This window comes from Alligator mississippiensis, chromosome 1 (genome assembly GCF_030867095.1).
Source record: "Alligator mississippiensis isolate rAllMis1 chromosome 1, rAllMis1, whole genome shotgun sequence".
Taxonomy (NCBI): Eukaryota; Metazoa; Chordata; order Crocodylia; family Alligatoridae; genus Alligator; species Alligator mississippiensis.
The window spans coordinates 20,528,709-20,556,178 of record NC_081824.1 but is presented as its reverse complement, the minus strand read 5'-3'; the positions used below and the strand labels follow the sequence as shown (position 1 = coordinate 20,556,178).

Genomic DNA, 27,470 nt, shown 5'->3' with positions numbered 1-27,470 from the left:
GCCACATGCAACATGAACAGGCCGTCCAGTCCCTTGTGCCATATGCTGAACCAGCCAACCCTGATGGGGGTAAAGGGGCATGGGCTGCATACAGTGCCCAGATCAACCCTATGCTGCTTGCAGTATGTGCCCAGGTCTAGCCCACATGCCCTATGCAGCATGTGGGGCCAGAACTAATCCCACAGACCAGATTAGATGGTTCATGGGCAGGATCTGCCCCCATGGGCTACATCTCGGACACTCCTGTTATAAATTAACCAAAGTATATACACCTCTACTTTGGAGAGAGAGACAGACAGACAGACCGACCTACTTTGGTTAGTCTGTAAGATGCAAATACCCTGCCTTCTACACTAGTGCAATAAGGCAAGGGTTTTTTGCCCAAGATGGCCATAGACCTAGCTGTGGCTGCAGGATGGAAGTCTCTACCTCTTCCCAGCAGCCAGCTGCCTAAACTAATCTGACTTCTCAGCAGTGAAGGAAGCACAGATGCTGCAGAGTAGCAGGCTCGTCAGTGGAGGACAGTGCTGTAGGGGGGACAGCAGCACAGCACCAATTTCCCATGTTGATTCAAATATCTTCAAGGGCTGGATCCTGGCCGCAGGCCTTATGTAGCCAACCCCTGCAACAAGGATTCAAGCCTTTCACTCCTTCAAATGTGAACAGTTACGTAAATCCGCATGGAAAGTTCTTTTGACTTACACTGCCCATGAGCAGACAATCATAAATTACATAAACTGTTACTTACCACAATGAGTGTCTTATCAGATGCTGTTATTGCTGAAATTGGATCCCTTGTTCCCTAAAATCATATACGCTCTATCAGAACACTAGTTTTAAAAGCAGTTTAGTGTCCAAAAATAGTAGCAGACCATAAATACAGTAAACTTCAAACCAGGAGATCCAAAACTTGGAATGGGCTTGCATTTTTGCCACTGAGGAAAGGTTCAGTCACAGAGATGCTGTCATTAGTTTAAAATTTTTGAAATGTGCTTCAATAAAGATAAATCTGTTAGTTTGTTATTGTTAATTTCAAATATATCTGCGCATTGGACTTCACTTGCTCCCTTTTATGCCTTCTGCCTCTTGCACTCTAAACCAGAGGTTAACTCCTCCAACAGTTGGGGATTGACAATAGAGAAATAAAATATGTCAACAATAAATACACAAACCTTAGGCACCACAAGCATCTACAGATTTCTGCTGACCAGGGAAGGGGTTATCAAACAGTGGGAAATGGTAAGCAGACTGCTTAATGCAAATGTGAGAGATGCTTCATAGGACAAGTAAAACAACATGAAGACATGGAAAGTCTACAAGGCTCTAGTTTTCAACAGAATATCAAAGTAACAAAAGTGAGCATGGAAGGCTGAGATAAGAAAGAGCTCCTGGTTCAGTTTAATCTTGTTTTTAATCTCAATAGAGCAATAAGAAGGGCTATCAGCTATTTTTAAAAATAATGGTCACTCACACCTTGTTTTCTTGCTTTTATTAAATTTCTCTCGTATGGAGGCTGTGGATCAGATCCAGATTAGTTTTGTAGGCACCTCAACGGGCACTCGTGTAACTGAAGTCCCTAAATTCCAAAAAGTGAAACAAGCCACAAAACTCAATATGTGACTAAATTCAGATGGCACCTCCACTCTGGATCAAAAAGTTCACATGTTGCCTAGATTTGAACTTCTGTGAACACTTAGACTGTGGGCAAATGTTATATCTGCATTATTACAAATGCCTTTGAAGCACTACAGAAATCAAGGGGACAGATGAATATGCCCCAGCATGTTAAAAATGGCAGAAATACTACAAAAATGTTCCTGACTGAAACAGCACTGTTTTGTAAACCAAATATAACAACACTACTGGGAGTCTCTTAGTCCCCAGGCATCCCATAATACAGGGAAAGGAGACAAGTGGTAACGGAGCAGGACAAGCTGACTGGGAACAGCACTGCTGTCAAAAAGGGACCATGGCGGGGAGGGAGGTGGCAAGGATTGCTGCTGCCGGCATCACCACCGCTGCAAGAACCATGGGTGCTATGCCCAGCTGTCAGGGATACTGCTGTTATTCTGAAGCCTAGTGAAGCAGCACGCTCTCCCACTGGTCACTGATAGCCTGCCTGGTGGGCCCCCTCCCCAGCAGGGCAGAGGGCCAGAGGTGAGTGATCAGACTCATTGACAGGCTCCCCTTGGGTTGGGGCAAAAGGAGCAACCTCCTGGCTGGAAAGCATGCCATTGTGACAACTTAGTAGTGCTCCAGCCAGGAGACTGTGAACATATGTCCCGTCCTACCCCCACTTCCCTCCTAGCTATGTTCATTGCTCTGAGGTACTCGTAGCACTACAAATGCATGTCTGTTCAAAGCCTTAGAGGCAATCCAGTTTGATCACTGAGACCCACAACTCCACCTAAGTTCAATGGCAATCCAGGTTGGTGCTAGGTAGGTCCATGGCAGAGCTCCAAGCATGGCTAATTTTTCCTGATGGCATTAACACCAGCCCAAATCTCTGCATAAGAACCAAGTAGCTAGAGCACAGGAAGTGGGAGACCTGGCTTCTAGCCTCACACTGCCTGGGGAAATTCAAACCCGCATCTGCCACTTTTCAGGAGTGTATCCTCATCCACCAGTCACCAGCATGGACGCACCCTTCAACCCCTCCTATTGAAGTGGGACCACTGAGCAGCCAATGGAAGAGCCATGAGACCAAAAAACAAGAGGGAGCCTGTCTGTGTGACCTTGTAATTAGGGCACTCAACAGATGAGGTGAAGCCTGAGATCTGGTCCCTATTCTTACGGTTCTCTCTTTTTTAACCATGAAACTTATTATAAAATGAATACACAGTCTTGACTTGAGGGACTGAAGGACCAGGCTCTCCTACAGCCTAACCAAGTCCTTTATCCACTAAGCTATCACGCAAGAGGCACCAGCACCACCATGAGTCAGTCAGGCATCATACCTCAAAAGCAGAACCATTCATTTTGGATCCTAAGTAAATGGAAGGTCCTAATGGGCAGCCCTGAGTCAGGCATCTAAGCTCCTAAGAGTAGCAGGAGTTCAGACATACTTCTGTTCTTGGCATTTTCTATTGGTTACCTCTAGATTTCTCCAGACTTTTTGACCCCCTTTTGGAGGTGTCTACCTCTCCCCAGTTCCCTGTACAGGGATCCTGTTCAAACTATATCTCCCTCCTGGAAGTAAGTATCTAACTCTGAAGTTCTGTGAAAAGGATAATGCACTCGTTTACAAAACTCTATGCATGTATAAGAAAAATGGTGTGTAAGAACAGGAGAGGGCAAAAAAACATACATGAAATGGGAATGAAAAAATTGCTATTTAATAGCTCGGTTTATTCTAATACACATCAAATACAACAGAGAAGCACTAGGCTCTCTTTCAAGCAAACAATGACAGTATAACATACTGGTTAAAAGTGGTACTTACATGAATGGCTTTGCTGTAATCAAGTACCCCATCTGCTGCTCCTGAAGGAGTGTCATCAATGTGATAGATCCTGAAGTTTGCCAAAGGTAAAAGGGATCAATTTAAGTGAAAAACAGAGCTTCAAGTCTGAAAAAAATTACTTCAATTTGGCCAAATTTCTGAAAGACTGTTTTTAAGCTCTGAAAGGGTTCTTTTAAATCAGTTCAAAGTAAAGTTAGTCTTCGCTGTATCAAAAACGAGCTAGGTACTAGTCTTCACTTTCAAGACCCTTCACAAGCCATTCCTACATTCCTATCCTCCCTCATTCAGTAGCAAGAGATTGATTCACACTTGGACATTGGCATCCATCACCCATGTTTCCTTTTCATTGCCTTCATGCTTTATTCACAAAACTAGGGCATTATCTCCTTTCAGAAGCATCCTCACAACTCTCCCCCTTGGCAATCATGAGACCTATCATGAAGACCAATACTGGCTTGTTTCCTGGTGATCCCGTCTTCATCTGTTGCATCTTAGCTCTGCCAGCCATAATATATTGGCTAGGATTACCCCCAAAAGTCCAATGTTGCTCTGCTGGCAAAACTCCAAGTATGGACATCACCCTGCCAGCAAAATGTGGTTTTATGGCAACAGAGTGCATTTTTTCACTTGTCTGTCACGTGTAGCTCTGGTGGTGGCAGGAAAATTCCATCTACTGGCAGAGCTGCATGTGCAGCAGGGAAGGGACAGCTTCCATAGCACTGTCCTAGCAGTTCAAACAGCAATGTAGACATAACCTTGAACTGGTCTTTGTGGCAAAAACAATCCATGTGTTCTGTTTTTGTACAACGCCTAGCCCAAAGGAATCATGAGCCATGAGCAGAAGCACTAGGTACTATGATAACACAAATAAATACCATATGTTTCCACATGCCACAAATAAGACACACACATCATTTTTGGAAAGCCATAAATGAAGAAGAAAACATTTTTCCACAGTTATGGCTGCAGAGAGCAGGGACACAGCCTAACCTTCAGCTCACTCACCCTCTCTTCCCTGTTCGGGGAAAAACTAGTTTTAACACTTTCATATATGACATATCAACAGTTCTTGGCTGCTGAACCAAAAGCTGAAACTGTGCTGTTAAAGACTGGACACCATAGGCAGAACTAGGATTTTGAAAAGAGCTAAAATCAGTATTTGGGGCTGTGAAATAGAAGAAGAGTAGCTAGAAGACAGCAAAATTGCAAAGGAAGAACTAGCTTGATTTGCAGACTGTCAAGACCATTAAGAAGGCGAGAGGAGTTAAGAACAATTAGCAGGAATCAGGAGGTATTTATACACGTGCTCCAGGAGTGCGGAGGGGACATTTTAATCAGAGTGGCTCTTGGAGCTGCTCTAATTAAAGACCATCACGTGTATCATCATCTCTGTGCTGAAAAATGGCAGCGGCGGTGCTTTAACTAAAGCTCGTTGAACAAGCTTTAGTTAAAGTGCCCCCGCCACCATTTTTCAGTGCAAGGACACTAAAACACATGATGCTGGAGTCTGTTGGATCATAGTAATCACCACACTCCAGGAGACTCAATTAATCGAGTCTGCTCCGACAGCCTCGCTGCACATGTATTAGCGCCCAGGTAAATTATATAAAATCAGCTTCCCCACATAAGACATACACCCCACTTCTCAGTTTTGGAAGGCTAATTTTTGGGGAAAAGGCAAGTGTGGTATTTAAGTAAATACAGTAATCAGACACAGTGCCACACATGAACAAGGAAATGTGGGAACAGAGAGAACCTGGTGGATTTTGAGATAGCACCTGTGTGGAAAGCGGACATAGTAGTTAAAAATAAAATCATGCTCAGATCACAACTCTTTGGAGAGTAATGGTATCACTGCCACTGCTACAGACAAGAGTGAGAAGAAAGCCTTTTGGAGGAAAGATGCAGCGAGTGCATCTTTTGTTGGGTCTGAGCTGAGTGGGATGATTTAATCAAGGACGATCCTGCCTTGAGCACAGGGGTGATTAGATGACCTCCCAAAGTCTCTTTCAGCCACATTTTTCTATAAGTCTATAATTTTATGGTAGCACGCCATATACAACTTAAGAGGTCAAAGATAGTCTGAGACATGGGCCTGCTTAGAAGGGACAAGTCAGGGTTGGAAAAGTAGCCCTAGGAGTCATCAAAATGGCAACAGAAGTTAAAAGTCACAGAAATGGAAGAATGTGTCTAAGGACAGAGTTTACAGAGGTGAAAAAAGTGGGAAAAATTTGAAGCTCTGCCAGTGGCAAGAAAAAAAGGAAGCTACCAAAGGGAAACACTAAACAGGAAGTCACCGAGGTAGGAGTGTGTGAACAAGCTCCATTTTAAGAAAGGTTTAGATAATAACACATTTTATCATAAAAGAGCTAATCCTGGATGTATATTCAGACTGACTGGTGAATAAGCCAATTTAAATTAATAAAAATGAAAGGTGGCAGAGCAGCTATTTCAAGCAAGTATGAAGAGAGAGGTGAATTCACTGTCATACTGGATAAAGCAAAAGAAAAAGACAAAGCCTGAAGACAAACCTTTCTCTGCCTTCTTTTCTAGTCCGAGCCACCTGATTAATTTCCATTGCTGTGAGCTTCTTGGCCACACGATATTGCCAGATGTAAAAAGCTTCTTTTGAAGCTGCTATCACATGGGTTTTGGTCATTGTAACGAACAACGGCCCTGTCATAAAAATCCAGATAACAGCTGTAAAAAGCAGTCTTCTTTCACATAGCCAAATAAAGTACATGCACAGCATTACATCATTCACTGTTAAAAATAGTTATATGTAAGAAGCAAGGACCATTGTGGGTGATATCTTCTACCTGACTAACTGCATGGTTGGGATAGACAGACAACCTTCTGGATGAAAAGCAGGCTTGGGACCTCTCTTACATGGAAGATACAGAGACCTCAAAAGTCTTTCCTTTCCATAAATCAGGGCTATTCAAGTGGCAGCCCACAGGCCACCTGCAGCCCACAGGGGTTAATTTGTAGCCTCCAGGCTGTTAATTTGCAGCCCCCGAGAGGTTAAATTGCTCTCCCCAAGAGCTGCATGACAGGCAGCCAGGAGCAGAGAAATATTAATTTTCTAAGTTTTTTAGGGGCCCTGATAGAAAGGCTTGTCAGGCCGCATTTTGCTCACCCCTGCCCTAAGGAGTGGTGCAGTACCCAGTATTTTTTACGTAACCCAACCTGTGGCCCTGGGAGCTTAGGGGGAGGGCCAGGGAGCTGAGAGAGGACTGAGCTGAGTGCAGTGTAGGAGGATAGGGGGCACATGTACAGCATGGTGTAGGAGAGAGGCCCCTGCATGGCACGTGAGCCAGGGGATGCACTGCTCATCCTGATGCAGCCTGTTTAATGTGCAACAGCCTTGCTTTAAACCATGCAAAATTCTACTAAAGTATAAAACTAGTGTATAACTCTGAAGGGCACTATAAACCCACCACAAAAAGAAGCAATAAAAGAGCAAACAGATGGATAAAGGGTGGCTGAATGAGTTTTCATATTCCTAAGACTGAAAGGGAACTATAAAAGGTAGCTAATGGATGTAGAATACTGTACAACAAGGGTACAGAATCAAGCTGAGGAGCTTTAATGCTGATACTCTGTATCTAAACAATATCTTTAATACAGAGCAGCAGTTTACATGCAGTTATCTGTTTATTTTAATAATTAGCTACCTACAACCAAAAGGTACAGATTCACTCACAATACAGAAGAACACCAAACTGAACTAATTGGGACTAAACCCAGTGTGGTATTGAAAACGTGATTCATTGGTAACTTGTATGATGTAACTAACCTGGTAAGACCTGATGAAGACTGCCTTGTATTCGAAAGCTTGCCTAACTTAATCCCAACCATGCAGTAAAGACACCATCCACAAAACCCCTAGCTTCTAGCATCAATCCTGGACCACCATGGCTACATCACTCCCAAACAACCATAACTAACTTCTAAGCACACCTGTAGCAATACAAATGTAGCAAACCTATTGCTACTTCAGTCCTGCTTCACCCAGGGTTTCATTTAAAGAGATTTCCCTTACTTATATAGCTGCTGGAGCATGCCGAGGTAATAGTTGTAGCAGATGCACATTCCTGAGATGTGACTCCCCACCACCACAACCTCTGAATTGGTTAAAAAAATTACCACAGTCCACAGAGAATGAGTTTAAGGGCTTTGTTAACATAAGAGAATTTAGAAATGTATTTTTTTAGTTCCCTTATATAGCAAGAGATTTCCTAATCAAAAAGAGAAGAACTCTTTATAGAACTTCAAACAAAAGAAAGAAATGGAATTGAAGAAATATGTACCAACGTACAGCTGACGGGAGATGCAACTGACTGAAGAACATTTATTTGGCACTCAACTGCATTCGTGAACTCTTTACAAGGTATCAATCACATTCATTCTAGTCTAATTGGTGCACAGCTGTACATTTCATAACAGTCATGATTCTTTCATCCTTTAAATAAAAAATGTGATCACATTTTTATGATTTCTGAGATGCAGGTTCTTTGGTTGCAAACCAGAAATTTTAGGTTTAGTACCAGTGAACAAATATCAAACGCTCTACACCTTAATAACTGTGTTATGCCACGAACCGGATTTTGTTTAATTTTCTGATAAAACTGGACATTCACTAAACAGCACAGCTATTTCATAGTTTCATAGTTGGTAGGGTCGAAAGGGACCTGAGCAGATCATCAAGTCCGACCCCCTGCCATGGCAGGAAAGAGTACTGGGGTCAAATGATCCCAGCAAGGTGTTCATCTGGTTTAATAAAACCAAATTTAGAACACATAAATTGATTGAAAAGAGTGAACAAGCCCCCAGTAATTGGATGGGAAAAAAGAGATAATGAATTTTGTTTATAAGGTTATGACCACACAGACCACGAAAGCTGATAAGTTTTAAGCAAAAACATGTTTGTTTGTTTGTTTTTTTGGGGGGGGGCTTTTTTATTAGATTCAGATTTATTTTTAAGATTTATTAGAGCTATGCCTCTACCTTTAATGGTTTTTTTTTAAAGTCTCATCCCCATAAAGATTTCAATAGGGCTATTTTTGCACTTAAATTTAGGCACACACTTAAGTAGCTTGCTGAATGGAGATCAATTACTTTCTGCTATCAAAGAACTTCAACCATAACAAAGAGTGTAGTACAACAATATATTATGAGTTTGATTTCATAGATATTAAATTATATATATACCTACCACAAGCTGTCCCTACACCAGAGAGTTGAAGGATAGTTAAAATTGTTATGGAAATTTGTATCTCTAAGGAGGATAAAATAATGCAAAACAATGGAGTAGTGAAGCCAGAATCAGGATACCATGTTTCAGAACTTTCACTCAAAGGCATTTGTTTGTCTACTTTTACCCTTCTGTAGATTTGGCAGGCCTACTTAAAAAGGAATTTTACAGGATGCATATGAAACAAAAATGCTGAGTCTTTGGCGTGTTTACCATAGCCTAATGAAAGACCTATTTGTTGAGTTTGATCTAACGAGACTACAAAAATCTTTCAAGGAAAGCAAATAGTCCTACCCCAAGTATTTGCCTTCTCTAGGTATGAATGCTTAGCTATTTCCCAAATGATAAACTGATCTTAGTAAGGAACATTGTAGATCTATTTAGAGAATAGATTTACAATCTGACACTTGAGAAGTGGAAGAAATTACATAGTTTTTTCTTAATATGTTAAAGAATTTTTAAAATGCTGATAAAAGAAAAGTTCATAGGTTCATAGATTGTAAGGCCAGAAGGGACCTTGGAAGATCATTGGGTCCAGCCCCCTGCACCAAGCAGGAAAGACAACTGGGGGTCAGATGACCCCAGTAAACAGAATGTCTAGTTTCCTCTTGAAGATTTCCAGGGTAGGCGATTGCACCACCTCTGGAGGGAGCTTATTCCACAGTCTGGACACCCTGATTGTAAAGAAGTTTTTCCCAATGTTGAGCCTGAATCGATCGTCCAGGAGTTTGTGGCCATTACTCCTGGTTTTCCCCTCGGGTGCCCTGGCAAACAGTTGTTCACCAAGCATTTGATGTACTCCTGTAGTGTAGCGATAATCTGCTACCAGGTCCCCTCTCAGCCTTCTTTTCCTCAGGCAGAAGAGTCCCAGATCCCTCAGCCTTTCCTCATAGGGCTTGCCTTTTCTGACTCTGATCATATAAGTAGCTCTTCTTTGACTCTCTCAAGCTTATCCACATCCTTGTTAAAGTGTGGTGCCCAGAACTGGACACAGTACTCTAGCTGTGGTCTCACCAGTGCTGAGTAAAGCAGAAGAATCACCTCCTTGGTTTTGCTGGAGATGCATCGATTGATGCATGCCACAGTATTATCTGCCCTACTGGCTACAGCATCGCACTGCTGGCTCATATTCATACTGTGATCTATTATTACCCCCAGGTCCCTTTCATTGGTGGTGCTGGTCAATTTGGTGCCACCAAGGCTGCAGGTGCGTTGGGGGTTGCTTGTAATGAGATGAAGCACTTTACATTTATCAACGTTGAACTTCAGCAGGTTCCCATCCACCCAACTTGCTAGCCGGTCTAGGTCCACCTGTAGCCTATCTTCAAGCACCACCATGCTACCCCACAACTTGGGTGTCATCCGCGAACTTGGCCAGTGAACTCTTCAACCCCACATCCAAATTGGTAATAAAGATGTTGAAAAGTACTGGACCAAGCACTGACGCCTGCGGGATACCCACTTCTCACCAGAATGACACAAATCCATTCACTACAATTCTCTGGGTCCTATCCTGCAGCCAGTTTCTCATCCACTTGACTGTCTCAGAGTTAAGCCCACAATCCTCCAATTTTCTCACAAAGACATTGTGGAATACTAGATCAAAGGCCTTTTGGAAGTCTAGGTATACAATGTCAACCTGCTTTCTCATGTCCAGATGGCGAGTTACCTGGTCATAGAAGCAGATGAGGTTGGTAAGGCAAGACCTGCCTGCAACAAAGCCACGCTTGCTGGCTGTCATTCAAATCTTACCTTCTGCAAGCTTATTGCAGACAAAGTTCTTGATGAACTTTTGTATGATTTTCCCTAGGATGGAAGTTAGGCTGACTGGCCTATAGTTACCCGGGTCCTCCCTCCTGCCCTTCTTGTGGATGGGCACAACACTGGCCCTTTTCTAGTCCTCAGGGACTTCTCCAGAGTGCCATGAGTTATGAAAGGAGTTTTTCTAGGGGCTCCACAATGACTTCGGCCAGCTCCTTCAGTACTCTCGGATGAAGAACATCCAGTCCTGCTGACTTATATAAGTCTAATGTTATTAATTGGTCATACATCAATTCTATGGCAATAGTAGGAAGGTGATTATTCCTACCGTGCTCATCCTCTGCGCTATCTGGCATGGTTTTCCCCTTGGTCCAGTGAAAGACCGAAGCGAGGCAGTCATTCAGGTGTTCAGCTTTCTCCTGGGTGCCAGTAACCAGGTCTCCTGAGTTGCTGAGTAATGGCCCCACACTCCCATTTATTTTCCTCCTGTTCCCTATGTTCTTACCATATCAGAGATCCAGAATGGGGACACATAACACTAACCCTGGGTCAATTCACCTTGGATTTTACTCCCAACTAAAATTACACAAGTATCCAGAGCAGGCACACGACCAGTTCTCTGAAGACAGCGGTCTCCAGTCGGTGCCATTAAAGCCCATCACCATTAGGGGGCAGAGGAGCCAGAAATAGTTCCCATAGTTGGCACTGAGCAAAGGGCTCCACAGGATGGAGCTGACTAGAGCTACTGACTAGAAGCTACACTGGGGTCAAGTCCATCAACGTCCTCACTTTCCAAGAAGCACCTTTCCCCCAGAGTGGAGCGAGTTACATCTGTGGAAGGCTCTATGCCCCATATCCCTTACACTTTTACTCTGAAGTAGAATAAACAGTGTCATTCGTCCCTACTTTCAAGGAGCAAGAAGGAAACAAAGTAAAAGGGATAGAAAAGGTTTACAGATACACAGCAAAAGGACAGAAGCTTCCGGTCAGGGCCAGAGCTGGAGCTGCAGCAGCTCCCCTGCCTCTACGCAGCCCCCATCATGCTTCCTCCCCACCCCCTCAGCTGCACCACACAATCCTTCGTGAGCTCACACTCCTCACCGCACAACCTGCACAGGCCGTGCTGTGCAATCTACTCCATGCTCACCCCAACATCATGTAATCTGCCTTTATTGACCCCCTCACCCATGCAGTCTCCCCACATCCCACCCCACGTGTTCTCTCCACACTCCTCTCCCAGGCACCATGCAGATCTCATGTGCTCCCCTCCCCATACACTTTGTCCATTCCCCCCATGCTCCCTCTGAACCACACACCACACGGCCTCCTCCATACTCTCCCCCACAGTTTCCAAGTGCAGATTCCCCGATTCTCTAGGCAGCCTGGTGCAATGCTTGCCCACCCTTGTAGTCAGAAAATTCCTCCAAATCTCCTGACTAACTTTTCTCTGCTGCAGCTTGAGGTCAATCAGCTACAGAGAAAATCTCATCTCTACCCTCTCTACAAATCACCCTTCAGGTATCCCAACTCTCATTTTGGTCTTCTCTTCTCCAGACTAACTAACCCTAGCTCTTTCAGCCTCTTCTCATAAGTCATGTTTTCCAGACTTCCAATAATTGTGGTTGCTCTTCGCTGGACTCTTTCCAATCCATCCACATCCTTCTTGGAGTTAATAGCATAGTATTAATAGCAGCACCATTTGCAAGTCAAGGGAATTGATTCTTCCACGCTATTCAGCAATGCTGAGGCCTCACCTGCAGTGCTATGTCCAATTTTGGGCACTACACTTCAAGATAGATGTGGACAAATAAGAGCTCAGCAGAGGACAACAAAAATCATTAGAGGTCTGGTCTGGAAAACATGACTTATGAGGAGAGGTTGGAAGAACTGTCATCATTCAGCCTGGAGTCAATAAGAGTGTGAGTGCGAGTGTGAGTGGAGAGGGCTTGATAACAGTCTTCTAGTATGTGAAGTTTAAAAGGAGGATGGTGGGCACAGGGGACAGGACAAGAAGCAAAGGTTATAAGCTGCAGCAAGGGAAATTTAGGTTGGATATTAGGAAGAACTTTCTCACTACAAGTATGGGTAAGCAGTAAAACAAATCACCTAGAGAGGCTGCGGATTCTCCAGCCTTGGTAGTTTTTAAGAGTAGTTTAGACAAACAATTGTCTAGGATGGTTTAGAGCTAGATCACTTCCTGAGGTCCATATTACCCCTACTTTTCTAGATTTACAATCATTGTAACTGTAATGGGTAATTAGAATCATTAAAAAGATTTACTGACATAAAGAATAGTTATTTTGCTAATTAAAAAATAGCAGCTTTACATGCATATCTTAACATGTTAGTTTTCTATGCAGGAACCACGGTCAGCAGGAATGCCTACTGATTATATTCCCATTATAGTTTAAAAAAATCTAAGGGAGATTTAGTAGCCAACACAATAGAGAATCATAGTAGATACTACACAGAGCGGGCAGAGTGTATGGGCTTGCAAAAACTAGCGTTTTGCCTTAATGACCAATAGTTTTATATGGTAATTTAAATCACAATTTGTATAAGGAGTAGGAAAACCAAAAACTTAATATTGTTAGCAGTGTTGCTTACCAATGTCAATATATTTTGGATCCAAAGGAGTACCAATAGAATTGCACAGAACCAGCACATACTGTTTGGAAATAAAAGCAAGTATCAATATTACTATGTGTGTATTTTAGTACATCAATATTTTCTATTTGAGCTAAAGTACCAAAGCAAAAGTACAAATAAAGCAATATAAAAATGAGAGCTATGTCACTACACTTACCTCCTACCTCTGTATGTGACACAAAGTATTAAACAGGAAAAAGACCAACTGGATTAAACTAAAAGACTAAATTGACTAGACCAAAGCTGACATTAAAGAAAAAGAAGCTCCCGAGGTCCAGGGCCAACAGGTTGGTAAGAAACCTAGTCTCCTGAAGTTTCTTGGTCGGCTGCGATTCCTTATCAGCATCCTTTCCCTAGACCTCTTTCGATAACTTTAGCCTTTGTATCAGCAATAGGCCAACAGGTGTCCAGTAATTTGTAGCCCAATACTTCTCTTCCTGATGGAAGGAAGTACTCTTTTTCTGTCTATACTCACTTCCCTTCAACACCATATGGTGTGGTAAGACTTTGTTCAGTTTTAGAGCAGTCACATCATTATTACTTTACAGTAAGTGCTGCTAGATGAAAGCTATGAACAGTAACAGCAGTAACTGATCAGGCTGCCAGGAGATTCAGGAAGATGTAAATCATAAGCAAAACCCACCCGCCTTCAGGAAAAGGCTTCCTACTGGTGACTGGTGTTTATGGTTTCACGCCCTGGAACCAGTAGCAGCCTTATGGGAGGGCAAACCAGGCAACTGCCTGGGACCCCACACTTTATAAAAATAAAAATTAATTACACTGAATATTTGTATTATCGATATTGTATTAAGATACTTTCATTGCAATTTCATGGACAGGGCAAGGTGAATTTGAAACTGAAAATGTCCAACTTGCTTATTAGGACATCAGAATTAAGCCTCTAAGGGGCCCCAAGTGACTCTCTTGCCCAGGGCCCCAACAACCCTAAGCCCACCACTGCTGAAACCAAAACATTTATATCAAATAGTTTTACCATAACTGAATGGGGAAATGGGTATCTCTTCCGTCAGATACGTGAAAACTGATAACGTGTTCTGTAGGAGCTGTGTCCAGAAGTAGGGTTTCTATTCCCAAGATCATTTTTGGTCACCAGAATACAGAAAAGATTTCTTCAGCTCATTAATGTACTGATTGATTCTAACTGCATTAGATTATGGAAAAAACTCTATAGCCTGCCCCTTGAAAATGTTGTACAGATAGCTTATTCATAAATTAAGGAAAGCAGAAATATAACGGGTTTAAATTGCCTGCAAGCTATGCAAAGCCTGTCTTTCAGAAGAAAAGACTTGATCACACAAAGGGAGAGTGATCATGTTAGAGTGAGTCACCTGTTGAAAACTCTCAATTTCCTCAGCTGAACCATGATTTACCTTTGCTGATTTATCAACATTTTTCTTCGTGTTCCCTAATTTCACTTTCAAAAAAGATGCCTTTGATAATGTGAAAGACCACACCTGATTTTTTTTTTCCAAGCAGTTTAGTTTGTAACGTACTTCAACCCTTTGCTGGAACATTATCCCTAGATTTGTTCTTCATTCAGTTTCTCTTCCACATCCGTTGTACTGTACTCTTAGGGTTCTACATCACTAAAGCAGAGATGCTGGAGTCTGTTGGAATGAATTTCCAGGATACAGATTTGAGTGGGCAGAAAAGACAGAAAGGTGCTGGCTGGAATTGGAACCATATTTAATGGCACAGCACATTGCCTGACTAAAGTAGTAGGCCTGAGAATTAGAAGAAATGAAGCCACACCACGAGTTTTAAAAACATAACCTTCTCACTTTTCCTTGTGACAGACACTTCCTAAACAGCTGTTGCTAGAAGCTCTTCTGCTTCAGTCTCCACCTCATAGTCTGTCATTAAATTCACCTCCTTAGATTACAATTCTAGCGAACTGAATTTACTGAAAAAACAAGATTCCTCAGAAAGCAATTTCTAGTGAACCAATACTAGAAAGAAAAAAAGCTTGTTCACTTTTGCCACTGAAGACTGACCAGCCCTTGGTGCAAAAGCAACACTCTAAACACAGACATATCTATAAGTGGGGAAGAAACTGGACGAAGATAAATCACATTTGACATTCTAATTTTTACTGACTAGGGAAAAAAATCAAGTTTCTTCACCTCTCAATAGAGCAACTACACAGATTTTAAAAGTTCAGTCCAGGAAAATCTCAGTTAATTATAATTATACTTCCACTTAGTTGAATATTTCTAACCATTTCTCATAAAGCCACATCTTCAGCACACAGCACAACACACCACCACTGTACAATCAGTTGACACACTAAAATTATTCTTTTACCGTTGCACCAACTGACTCCGTCTCATGCTCCTCCTTTGTAAGCAACATAAAAATGATATAAAAAAACTGAATTAATTCATAAATGAAAATGGTGACAAATAATATCTGGTACCTCCATCTTATCTTAGATATTTCTACAGAGCAATTGTTTATAAAGGTCATGACAAGAAAGAGCATGCAATACAATCACAATTTATTTTTTATAATTTCATTTTCTACTCTTCTTTCTGTTTTAATATTTAATTAATATTTTTAATATTTTGTCTACTGATTATGTAGCAAAAGACAAGAGGACTCTTTCTTATACAGCCATTAGTTGTGTTTGTAAGGAGAAACAAAATACAGTTTGGTAATTAACTGCTTCTCTGTCTTTTGTTTCATTTTCTTCTGTGTTCCAAGTAGTGTGGATATTAAGTGAATGGTAATATTAATAGTGATGGAGGGCACATCATTCAGAAAATGGGGCCTATTGCCAGTCTTTTTCTTCTAGGTTAGGCCACATCTTGAATTTTAAAAGGGATGTTTTCAGCAATAAATTCAGAGTAAAATTAAGTGAGAGTAAAATAAAGACTTTACCTGAGGTTGGCTTTCATCAGCTTTAGTTGCCAAAATGCAGAAGTCTCCACAAGTAGTTATGGAAATTAGACTCTTGACATATTTCACGTACTTCTCATTGTTTTTCGTATCCCAAAAAACCACACAATACTCTGGACGATCAGGTCGAGTGTATGCATAAACTACTGTATTGGAGCAGTAACCCCACTGCCAAGACAGATAATAGCGTTAAATTCTATCAGAAACTACTCCGCTCTATTTAACACTGTGAATCATTGGCAATATCATTATTGTTATCATCATGAGTGATAATGTGACTGAGTAAAACATTACAGAAATTATAAAAATGAATGTTATGCTCATGGGGATCTGGTTTTTGGTAGCAATGGTTAACAGATTAGAAAATCACTATGACCCAAATCACTGAGAAAATCCTTCTAAGCAGCGCAAAATCTCTGAAAGGGTAGCCATAATGCAAGATTTCTATACTAAGTGAAATAATTCTTGATAACAATGAAATAATCTTGATATGATGGTAGAAACTTCCACTATATTCCTATAAGACCTCCCATAGTACTGCTTTTAGTACAGATCAACTGCTTGTCACAACAGTTCACAGTCTTGCTGGTAATACTTAAGAGGAAAGATACAGGAACTGGGAGGTTTAGACTGGTAGTGATGTACAAAGCCTTTCATCTCTAGGTCACGCAACCCAGGTCAATAATGACTCTCAATCATTACCATCTGACTGCGTTTCAGTGACTCATCTGAACAGCCAGTTCCCACTAGGCACTTGGTGATTTAAATCAGAAGGAAACACCAAAGTGATGAAAAGCAATATCATCTGTTCTATATTAAAGGAAATGATATAGCTTTGAACCTAGAAATCTTTACCACTACAATTTAATATATTAGCAACAGACTATATTTGCCATGAGTAGATCAGAAAATCATTATAACCAAATGAGCAAATATTGACGTCTTTATGCAAGTATACCTTTTGCATAAAGACTTTGAAACTTGCAAGAGACAGAAACACAACTTACAGACAAAGTTTCTAAAATTCAGGCTTCAAAAAAATCCCTTCTTCATTTGAAGTCTCTAAGCCTTGCCAAGTCTGGAAATCCACATATTCTGCAATGTTACTTGAAAATGTTTTTTTTCAGTGTCTCACAGATACCAATGGTAGTTCCAAGAAAAAGTAGCAGGCATATAGCCCAATCTTTACAAAACTCCCACAGCAAACATTACGTAGCACTTCCCTTTAGGTTGTTTAGAATTATTTTCTATCTTTTCCAAAATGAATTTCCAGAGCCTCATCCAGTAAATTTGCAACAAACAATTGGGGGTCTTTTCCTAGCACATATTTTTGTCTTACTCACACTTTGCTTTCTACAAACAAAGTAAAACAATGTCTTTATTTACCATTGCAGTATGTTTTCTGAGACCTTTTGTTATGCTATTTTATTCATTTAGCTTTATTTTTATTTCAATAGCAATTAACAAAACACTAAATAGTTCATATGAACTAGCCATCTCAAATTCATTATTTCAATCATCCTCAGATTGTTAATGTTACTTTTAAGACTGGACAGTAAGGAATATTTAGATCACATTTTTTTTCTGTATGCTGAAAGCATGCATTTACCATCATACGACATAACAAATAAGGAGTGCTGAACTAACTTCCAAACCAGAAGCCTATTCTTAAGACTTATACCCTGCACTATCTAGAAGGCTCTAGTACCACTTCAGTTTTGCATCATCTTATAAAAGATGATGAAGTAATACAGGAAGTCATATACAACAGAGTACAAAAAGTGCATATGTACTTTTTTAATTGTACGAAAATCCAAATGTCAGTATACTATTTAAGTATCTCATTCTCAATTATGTGCTGCTTGATTTTACACAGTAAACCAAATGTAATGTAACTGCACTAAGGCAAATCTTTACACGTCATCCAAAACACTCACAAAAGAGATTTATCCTATTTGCCACAAGTGCTAGAAGCTGACTCAGACTTCAGAAAGTTTAGGACATTTGAAACATGCCAGAGTTTTAGTCTATATAGAAGCTACTAGGTACAGCTAAGACTGACTCCACACTACAATTTTATCTGTGATTTTATAACCAGTTCCAGGTAAAAGTTCAGATTGTGTTCAAGTAGCAGCATTTTTACCATTAAACTATATTTAAACTATGCTCAACAATTTTAATCAATTATTCTGAGAAAATGTATGAAGATCTCTCACTCTGTCTCAGTAGAAATGAGAGTACCAAAGGAAACACATCAGAAACATGTAGAACGATGTTCTCTGGAATGCCCAACTGCAGAGAGAGATGGGAGGCAGGAAAATGATAGATTCATAGATGTCTGGGTTGGAAGGGACCTTAGCAGATCATCAAGTCCGACCCCCTGCTCTGGGCAGGAAAGAGCTCTGGAGTCAGACGACCCTGGCCATGTGCATGTCGAGCCCCCTTCCAGGGTAGGGGAGAGAACCACTTCCCTTGGAAGCCCATTCCAGATTCTGGCAACCCTTCCCATAAAGAAGTTCCTCCTAATGTCTAACCTAAATCTGCTCTCCGTCAGTTTGTGACCATTGTTCCTAGTTACTCCAAGAGATACCCTGGTAGACAGAGCATCTCCTGTTCCTTGCTGCCCCATCTCCTCCTGGCTCCCTCACCCCCCACCCCCAAAGAATTTGGAGGCAGCCACATGAGCATCTTGTGTAATTAAACTGGGTGTACAAAGACAGATGCCCTGTCTAGATTAAAAAAAAAAACAACCCCCAAAATAAAAAAACCCCAGCATTCAAGAAAGACTAGCCTGGGTTACCCAAGGTCTGACAAGGGGAAATACTCTTAATTGTTATAGTTACTAATAAGAGTTTTACCACATGGCAGAGAGACCCAAACCATTGTTTGAATAAGCCAGCCCAGTAACTGGACACAAGCTTTCAAAATTATAACAGAAAAACAGAGAACATCAGTTTAAGACAGAGTTAAAACTGTACCGATATGAACATTAAGGACGACTTTCACATACCAGTTTGCATCTTTCTCTACTAATTCAGGTTGTCTTTCTACAAACTAACAGAGGCAGCACTATGCTGGCATAGACCCATAATTCATTCTGTGAAGCTTCAAAAGCAGTACCAAGGGTGGAAATGGTAGTGTAAATAAGGCTCGGGCGACTATCAGAGTTTCAATTAGCCCTGTCAGAGGCTAATTATCTAGCAATGAAACACTGGATGACTGCCTAACCAACAGTTTCCACCGCTGACCCATCAAGTGGAAAACCACATGTCCAATATTTCAGTGTAAATAGAGGTTAAACATAAAAAAACAAACAAACAGAAGCTTGGATTTTTCATAAAGTGACGGCTTAAGCTTCAACTCCCTTTGGAAATTTCTTGCCTCCCATTAGCAAGCACTGACTGAAGTATCAATTACAACATCAGTAGATTCTAGATTAGTGGACAGGAAAAAATTAACTTGTATAGAAACCAAATTACTGCATTTTAAGACATTTACATAATGACTAGGGGGAGAATTCTTTTTCAACTAGGGGATGACTAAATGTAGCTTGTGACCAACTGAGTAACCCAACTAAAGCAGAGAAGATTCTGCTACTTTCTCCAGGCAAATCTTTACACTCATTGTCATATGGTGCAAGTGCACCATAAAAGGAATACAGGCACATCTGCACATCTCCAGAGGCGATCTTCTTTCTATAATACAGGCATTTACACAACCACGATAGGTAACAGAATCACTCCTACGTTTTGGTCAGGTAATTCAGAGTTAGTCACTACACAGAACAGAAATCTGCCCTTAGTTCGGTCAGCACTTTTTTGTAATAAACTGGGTTTTAATCAGAAAATAATGATTTTCTGACATCATAACTTTTAGTGGAAACATGACAGATTTGACAAGAACTGTTTTTCAAATTTCTGGTGAGAGAAGGAAACAGTGCCATCTTACCAGAATAGTTTAGTGATTAGGACCTGCTGCAGGTGAGTAACAACCAGAAAGCTTTAGGCTATTCTGGAAGTGGTGGGGGTCTCAATCTCTCCAGCTGAGGCTGTTATTTTGTATAGTGGCCAGAAAGAGAGCTACTGTAGCTTAGTATTTAGGTCATGCAGGGAGGTGGCTGCCCCAGGTTCAAATCCCTGCTCCAATAAATATTTAATCATTTACACCAGGTGGAATAGCTTCAACAAGAATGAAAGACCCAGTGCAGTACTTTTGGTACTTAGGCAGGACGTAAGAGACCTGAATTCTCACAGGACAGAAGAATAACTTCCTGCCTGGATCCTGTAATGGTTAGGAAAAAGTGCTAGTAGAAACAATAACATCATTTTTGGAATTTTCTTCTTCCATTTCATATCTGCTCAATTTAGAAAGCAAACCTTTTCAGGCAGTACATCAAATTCAATCTAATACCTAAAAATTAAGCTGTGTCTTTTTGCTTCCAACAAAAATCAAATAAATCAACACTCAACTGTTTTATTAGTGATACACAGAAGAGACCTCAGCTAGCTCTATTAGGCACAACTGTAATAAAAATTATTTTACACCATTTTTACAGTACTATTTTTCAGCTAATAACCATATTTACTTCCAGTGACTCAAGTACTACATCACTACCTACCTTGTAATCTGGCCGAATGTTTGCAAAATATATGTAAGAATCAACAGCTAATCCAATCTTCAATCCGCCTCCTTCCCAGGACAGGGCTGACATCAGTTTGCCAGGAACCTTCAGTGTACGCAAATGCTAAAATATAGATGTATATTTTAATATATATTATCCAGTAACAAGAACTAAAAAATCATGACGGACAAATTCTTAGACAGATGGAATTAAATACCATTGAAGTTACTCTACCAGAATAACAATGAACACAGAATTTAGCTCTCGTGCTCTTCAACAAACTAAAAATTAATTTAATTTACATTATCATAGTGTTCTTTTGCCTTCACTGAACTGTCTTGTTTGATCAGAGTGAAACTACACAATTTACAATGGATGACTTGTACATAACTCAAATTCACAAAAATATACAGGAAAAATGAATGAAAGCACAAATGTCTTTTCCTTCAATCTTTACATACCTATTATTTAAACCACCTTTTAAATAAAATTAAACTTCCCATTAGTAGCAACAGTAACCTTTGATATTTCTCAAGAGTTAGGATTAGGCTAATACTCCATTATCATAGTAGAACAGGTAATTAAGATCCTTTTGAACACAACTGCTAGAACAAACATGCCCACAGCATAGGATGGCTGTATTTTTAGAATACATCCATCCTATGCCATAGGCATATGTAAAATCAGTTTTGGAAATAAGCTGATCATGCATACACCAAGAGCAAGCTCCACTGACACAACAAATAAATCCTTCCTGAACCTATTCTCTTCCTCCTCCCTTCTACTATTCCCGCTACACAAGTCTAAAAAAAAAAAAAATGTTCAGTTATGGCTTAACTAATACAGGGAACAACTATATCATTCAGATGACAACAGATGGCAAAATACTTCCCACTTTGCAGCAGTGTATGAAGTTTACAATCAGTGAACTATGATTTCTGGAAATTCATAAAATGCCATTTTTTATATCTATATATTTTTCTAGAGACTATGACTGCAATCCTGTAGGCACATATGCAGGTAAAAAGCCTTAGATATTCAAATAGTTCTGTGGAATTACTCATATGTATCAAACTACTCCTGAGACTAAGTTTTAAATGATCAGGGCCTTAAGTTTTCTTTGATCATGAAAAGAGGACTTCTTGCTTAATAGAATGCCAGTTGGTCTAATAAAAGATATCAGATTCACCCAAGGAACCTTGTCTGCCTATGTCCTTAGACCAACACAGCTACAACTTACACCCCAGTGAATTCTATTTTCATTTAAATGTCATGTCTCAGCCTAGCTTCATTATGAGACAATAACTTTGTGTCTGAGTTAAATGCAGGTGTATATTTTATTATTTTACATGACTCCGTATCTTATTAAGAGAATAGCGAAATGATTAGTTGGACTAAACTGGAGCCAGGCAGAAAAATAGAGCAAGGTGACACCTTCATTTCTAATGGTATGAATTTCTGTGAAATATCTACCACCAGAAAAATGGCCCAAGAGCTGGAGCAGACATGTGTTCCAGCCCCCTGGCTGGAGAGTCTCACAGATGAGCTCCTGCTTGGTTCACCCCTACCCTTAACAGTACCCACTAATTGGCAGCCTGCCCTCTGCCCTGCCTGTGAAGGAGCAAGCTGTCAGCAGGCAGTTGACAGCTGCTGAAAAGCAGCAGCTGCCACAGACACTCCCAGGAGGGTTCTCACCGCAGGAAAATGCCCTGCCTCCTTCCCCCAATTTCACTAATCAGCTGGCTGGCAAGACAGTGGGGGCTTCTCCTCCTGTAGGAACTCTCCTGGTTCCTGCCACACTCCATGCTCCCCTCCAGGTCTACCAAGAGGGGTTTCAGGGGCAAGGAGGGGAGGGCATTCTTCCACAGGGAAAAGCTCCCAGAGCCTTACTGCACTTCAGCTCCCTCTGGACCCCGTAACTCCTCCAGGTTGACCCAGAAGAGTGCGGAGGAATCATTTTCCCTGGAGGCAACCCTCCTGAGGCTATGGGATGGGTCCCACCACAGGAGAATGGCCCCCAGTCATGGGACATGGGGAGAGTTCTATGGCAAGGTCCCCAATGGCGCTTCTTCCTGGACAAGGGAGGGATGGAGAGAAAGCCTCCTCAACATCTGAGAGAAGCATGCAGCCATTCAAGTCAGCATAGGAGGGGGGAGATCTTCCTTGTAGCAATCAATCTAACTTTCTTGGGAAAAAGCCACTTCTCTGCAAGAAATCCCATGAACAGCTCTATCCTCTCTTTTTGTGCTGGGAGAAAGGTTTTCTCCTGGTATGCATGTAACACCTTAGAGACTAACTGGTTCAGAAGGCCACAAGCTTTCATAGCCAATAACCTATTCAGCATGTTTACCAAGATGCTGAATTAGGCTGTTGCCTAAGAAAACTTGTGCCTTTCTGAACCAAGCAGTCTCTAAGTCAGTGGTTCTCAATTTTTTTAGATTCAGGAAACTGCTCCATAACTTTTCTGAATTTGGCAGCACCCCAGTTAAGAACAACCATTGCACTGTTTCAGCTTTACCATTCTCAACCAAGACACTGCACCACCGATATGTTTCCTGTGTTTCTTCACTGCTCCCAAGTGAAACTACCCCAAAACAAAGGCACGCAGGAAGGAGTATGAGGGGATTAGACCAAGAAGGGCTTCAGCAGGCATTTCTGCCAGCACTAGGTTTATCTGATAAGAAACCCATGCACCTACTGCAGCTGCCTTCTGATCTGGTACTGCATGAGATGCAAGGGAAGCACCCTAAAGATACCCCTAGTTGAGAACCACTGCTCAACGTGTCAACCTGGTCTACCCTCTGCCACTGAAAAATAGCTAATGAGGCATCTATGTGCATGATTAATTTTGGACTTAAGTGATACACAACAAAGAAGCCATCATCTGAAAATCTCAGTCAATATCTGTGGGTATCAGAATTAGTATAATGCCATTCCCCTTAGATCTCAAAATTAAGTTTACTTGTGAATATTTCTACACGCTGGATGCAGAACCTGGAATGCTTGGGGCAGTCACTTACACTATAATACTAGTTGGCAGTGCATTAGTTAAATTGTGTCCAAGATTCTGACAATAAATACTGAAGGCTACAGAATTTCCCCATAAATCAGGATCTTGCTTTTTTCAGAACAAAATGTGCAACTCAATGTTCTTTCCTTACTGGAACTGCTGGGGCTGGCCTGATACCTCTTCCTTCTTAGGAACCAAGACTTCCTCATACACTCACTATTGTTTTACATAATGTTGTGCATAGCCCAATAATCACATCGGCTAATTTATTTATTTCTAATACTAGCTAACTGTCCATCAAGAATGATGGGGACTGGGATGGAGTGCTACCACCTAACGCCCCATGCTGCTGCTGTTCTGCCTCTTACAGGGAGCGGGGTGGGGGAGCTAAGGCAGCACAGATTCTGCTAGCATAGGAACACTGGCCTTATGCTCTAGCTGCAACAGCCTATAAACCAAATGAGGTCAAGCGTAAAAGACTTTCACAAAACAGTGTCTCCTAGAGATGTATGAGGATAAAAAAGGATTTACAATGCATCTTTGAACAGTTTATGGGAAAAATAATGGGCAGGTGTCACTTCCCAAGCTTTAATGAATTTCACTCATACAATGTATGCTGGACAGTGAACCTCCCAAAGCACAATACTGTGCAATCAATAAAAATATAAATATAGTCTTCTAAATATATATAACTCATACATCCAAAGTACAGAACACTATGGATATTCTAATCATAATTACAGCAATCACTAGACAAGTAAAATAAATATCTTAATTTGAGCTTTTTAAACAAGTTGCAACGTATTTTTACCTCACCAAATGGAGTGTAGAACTGAACAATATTGACATCTTTCTCTTGGGTAGTTGTTTTTTGGGAGCCTGCCACAGCCAACACACTTCCACAATGATTCCACTGGATACAAACCACATTCATACCAGTATCAATCAAAACAGGGTCTATTTTTTAGAAATAAGAAGTCGAGTATTAGCAATATTGGGCCAGGAATGGCTCAACGATCAGTTCCCAAGACTTTAGCAAAAACAGCATTAGTTCACGTTTTAAATACACCTAATTCTACATCATTTCAGATGTTATCAGAGGTGCTGAAATAAAGTTGTTTCTGCACACCAGCCAACTTACACACAAGCACGATGCTCCATTCCATCCCCCCCTTAAATAGGACTCCCAGCCAAACATGTCCCTCCATAACAAGGCCTTCTATACCTCCCATTCCTCTTAATTGCCATATACATAGGTTGCACATGCCCCATATCTCCCTTTCCCATACTTTTTTTCCCATTCTTCCCCCACGCAAGAAGCTCTGTGTTTCCTATTCTGTCATTCCCCCACCGTTCCTCTCCCTAACTATGGCAGGAGCTCTGTGTGATGCCCCATTTCCTTCTGCCAGTTGTCAGGGGTGATGTGAACATCCCACCTCCCCTCCATACCACGGTCCTTCATTCTGCCCCAGTCCAAAAGGGCTCTTTAACTGCTATCTTTCCTCCCAATCCTCTCTCTCCCATACAATTCTTACTAATTTTATTTCTGTCCATGGCTATAAATCATTTCTTTGATCTACAGACCCTCGCTAAAATGTCTGATAGAAAAGGGGCTGTTAAAAGGTGCTGGGGCTCTCCATGTCCTCTATTGCCCTTCTCAATTCCCAGGTTTCGCCAGAATCACTTGGGTCCCACCCATTCTAAGAAACTCTCTCTGAAATTCTGGAATTGACTGATTCCAGCAGACAAAAGTAAACATGATACAAACACAGAAATACCTTTCAGCTGAGTGTTAGACCTTGCCTGCATCAGATAAAAAGTAAGGTGTACTCACTTTGGTCATTCTCATGTCTCATTATCTGGCATCTTCCATTATCAAAACAAATAGCAAGGCAAGGGCAATCCGGCTCAATGTACCCTTCTGCACCATGGTACCAATGTATTCCAGCAATACTAAATGCTCCAGTTACATTCACCAAGCAATTCATTTTCATTTTCATCTAGATAAAAAAAAAACAAAACTTTAATTGTTATCTATCATATATTTAATCAAAATGGTTCTATTTGCAATGCACATTTATACCATAATCTTACAAAAGATTAGAGTTGTGTAGGAAATGTTTTTCCTACCCAAATGATTTTTCTTCCACCCAAGAAAAAAAATTATAAGATTTGAAAAAATGTCACCATCAAAATAGACCGTCAAAATTTTGAAAATTTTCACAAAGTATTATGCCAATTAAGTTCAGGTCAATCAAAACATTTTGTTTTGACAGATTTTTTTAAAGATATATGCATGTACTCTGAATTAGCTCAATTACTAAAAAAAGGCATTTAAAAATGTTAAAAGCATTTAAATCTAATGTTATAATGATAGGTTTTTTGGTTTGAGTTTTTTTTTTAACTAGCTCTTGTTTACCAACAATTTCTGGACATAAATTAAGGGAATATAATTTCCTGTCTACAAATCTTTTTAAACTAATCTTAAAACAGCCTTTTCTCTTAATTGATACATTCTATTAATTTAGACAATTCTCTGTCCATCTAGGGAGCCAATTTAAAAGATTTTACTTTACATTGTCATTGCCCAAATATGTAATACTACACATCACAGTTATTCCTGTATTCCAAAAAACTGAAACTTCAACATAAATGACAAATACACATTTATTACTGTAGAGGAAAGCACAAACTCATTGTAGCTACTTGACATGGAACAGCATACCCCCAGAATCCTCTGGATGAACCCCAAACTGGCTCAAATAGCTGGTGTGCAGTTTTGCACTTAGACCTGGAGATTCAGCAGAAGAAACAATAGATAGTAAAAAAAAAATAAAATAAAATAAAAAAAAAAGTCCAGTCAGGAAGTCCCAGTAAAAGGAAAACAACAAGAAGCCAACCAACTGTGGGAAATAAAGGGCGTACAAGTTGTATTGTCTAAACCAATACAGAGTCGCAACTGCAGCTGTATTTTTTAAATATTGCTTAGAAAGATGAAACTCCTTAGAAAAATAAAATAGGGTAGTAATAGTGCCTAGCAACCGCCTAGAAATAATGATGTTGCACCAAGTCATAAAAGAAATAGCAAAAGACAACAGTTTGCCTCTGCTTGGACTGCATCCCTAGAAACAACACATGACTAACATGACATGGTGACCTGGGATTCTCGCCTCAGCATGGCCTGCTGATCCAGGACTCTCATTGCATCCACCCAAAATTATTGCTGCATAGTGAGACACACTTTAATGCATATAGCATTGCTGCTTTAGCTCGGTGTGTAGCCAATAAAGCTTTGCTTGATCTTTTAAATCAGACAGGTGTGTCATGGTGCAGTCCATATAACCTCCCAGGCCCACTCAAATACTTGCGGGACATAAAATTCTACACCAACCATTAGAAATAGAAAATAATATTAAAGTCATTTATCTTTATACAAGGACCTGCTACAGAGGTTTTCTTTTAGACACCTAAGATCTTTAATTCACTGTCTCCCTGCCAAATAATGTGATAGGAAACTGCTGATTTATGCCAGGAGTGTCAAACATTCACCCCATGGACCAGATCCAGTCTGTGGAGCCCTATGGTCAAGGCAGTCTGGCATATGGACTAAACCCAGCAACATGGACACTGCAAGTAGCACAGGGGTTCAGTCCAGGGCATGAGCTGCATGCAGCACCCATGCCAGACCAGCCCTGTGTAGGGTCTCCAAGAGCAGTCCAGTAGGGCGCTGCATGCAGCCCACAACCCATGCCAGTCCCCTGTGCCATGTACAGTGCTCACAGCCAGTCCA

General features: G+C 40.8%; 1 protein-coding gene across 2 annotated transcripts in view; it reads right to left on the bottom strand.

Moving 5' to 3' along the window:
* The window catches only part of WDR35 (WD repeat domain 35), a 70,231-nt gene that overhangs the window by 33,723 nt on the left and 9,038 nt on the right, over positions 1 to 27,470 (bottom strand). For both annotated transcript variants that reach the window (XR_009462797.1, XM_019481640.2), the window contains exons 7-14: positions 25,515 to 25,680; positions 24,492 to 24,637; positions 20,668 to 20,793; positions 16,032 to 16,217; positions 13,089 to 13,149; positions 5,995 to 6,139; positions 3,443 to 3,512; positions 749 to 802 (exon numbers count right to left, since the gene is read on the bottom strand). Coding sequence is in view for 1 of the 2 variants with exons in the window: in XM_019481640.2 (XP_019337185.1) it covers positions 749 to 802; positions 3,443 to 3,512; positions 5,995 to 6,139; positions 13,089 to 13,149; positions 16,032 to 16,217; positions 20,668 to 20,793; positions 24,492 to 24,637; positions 25,515 to 25,680 (954 nt within the window). In the remaining variant the exon portion in view is untranslated. The remainder of the gene's footprint in view (positions 1 to 748; positions 803 to 3,442; positions 3,513 to 5,994; positions 6,140 to 13,088; positions 13,150 to 16,031; positions 16,218 to 20,667; positions 20,794 to 24,491; positions 24,638 to 25,514; positions 25,681 to 27,470) is intronic.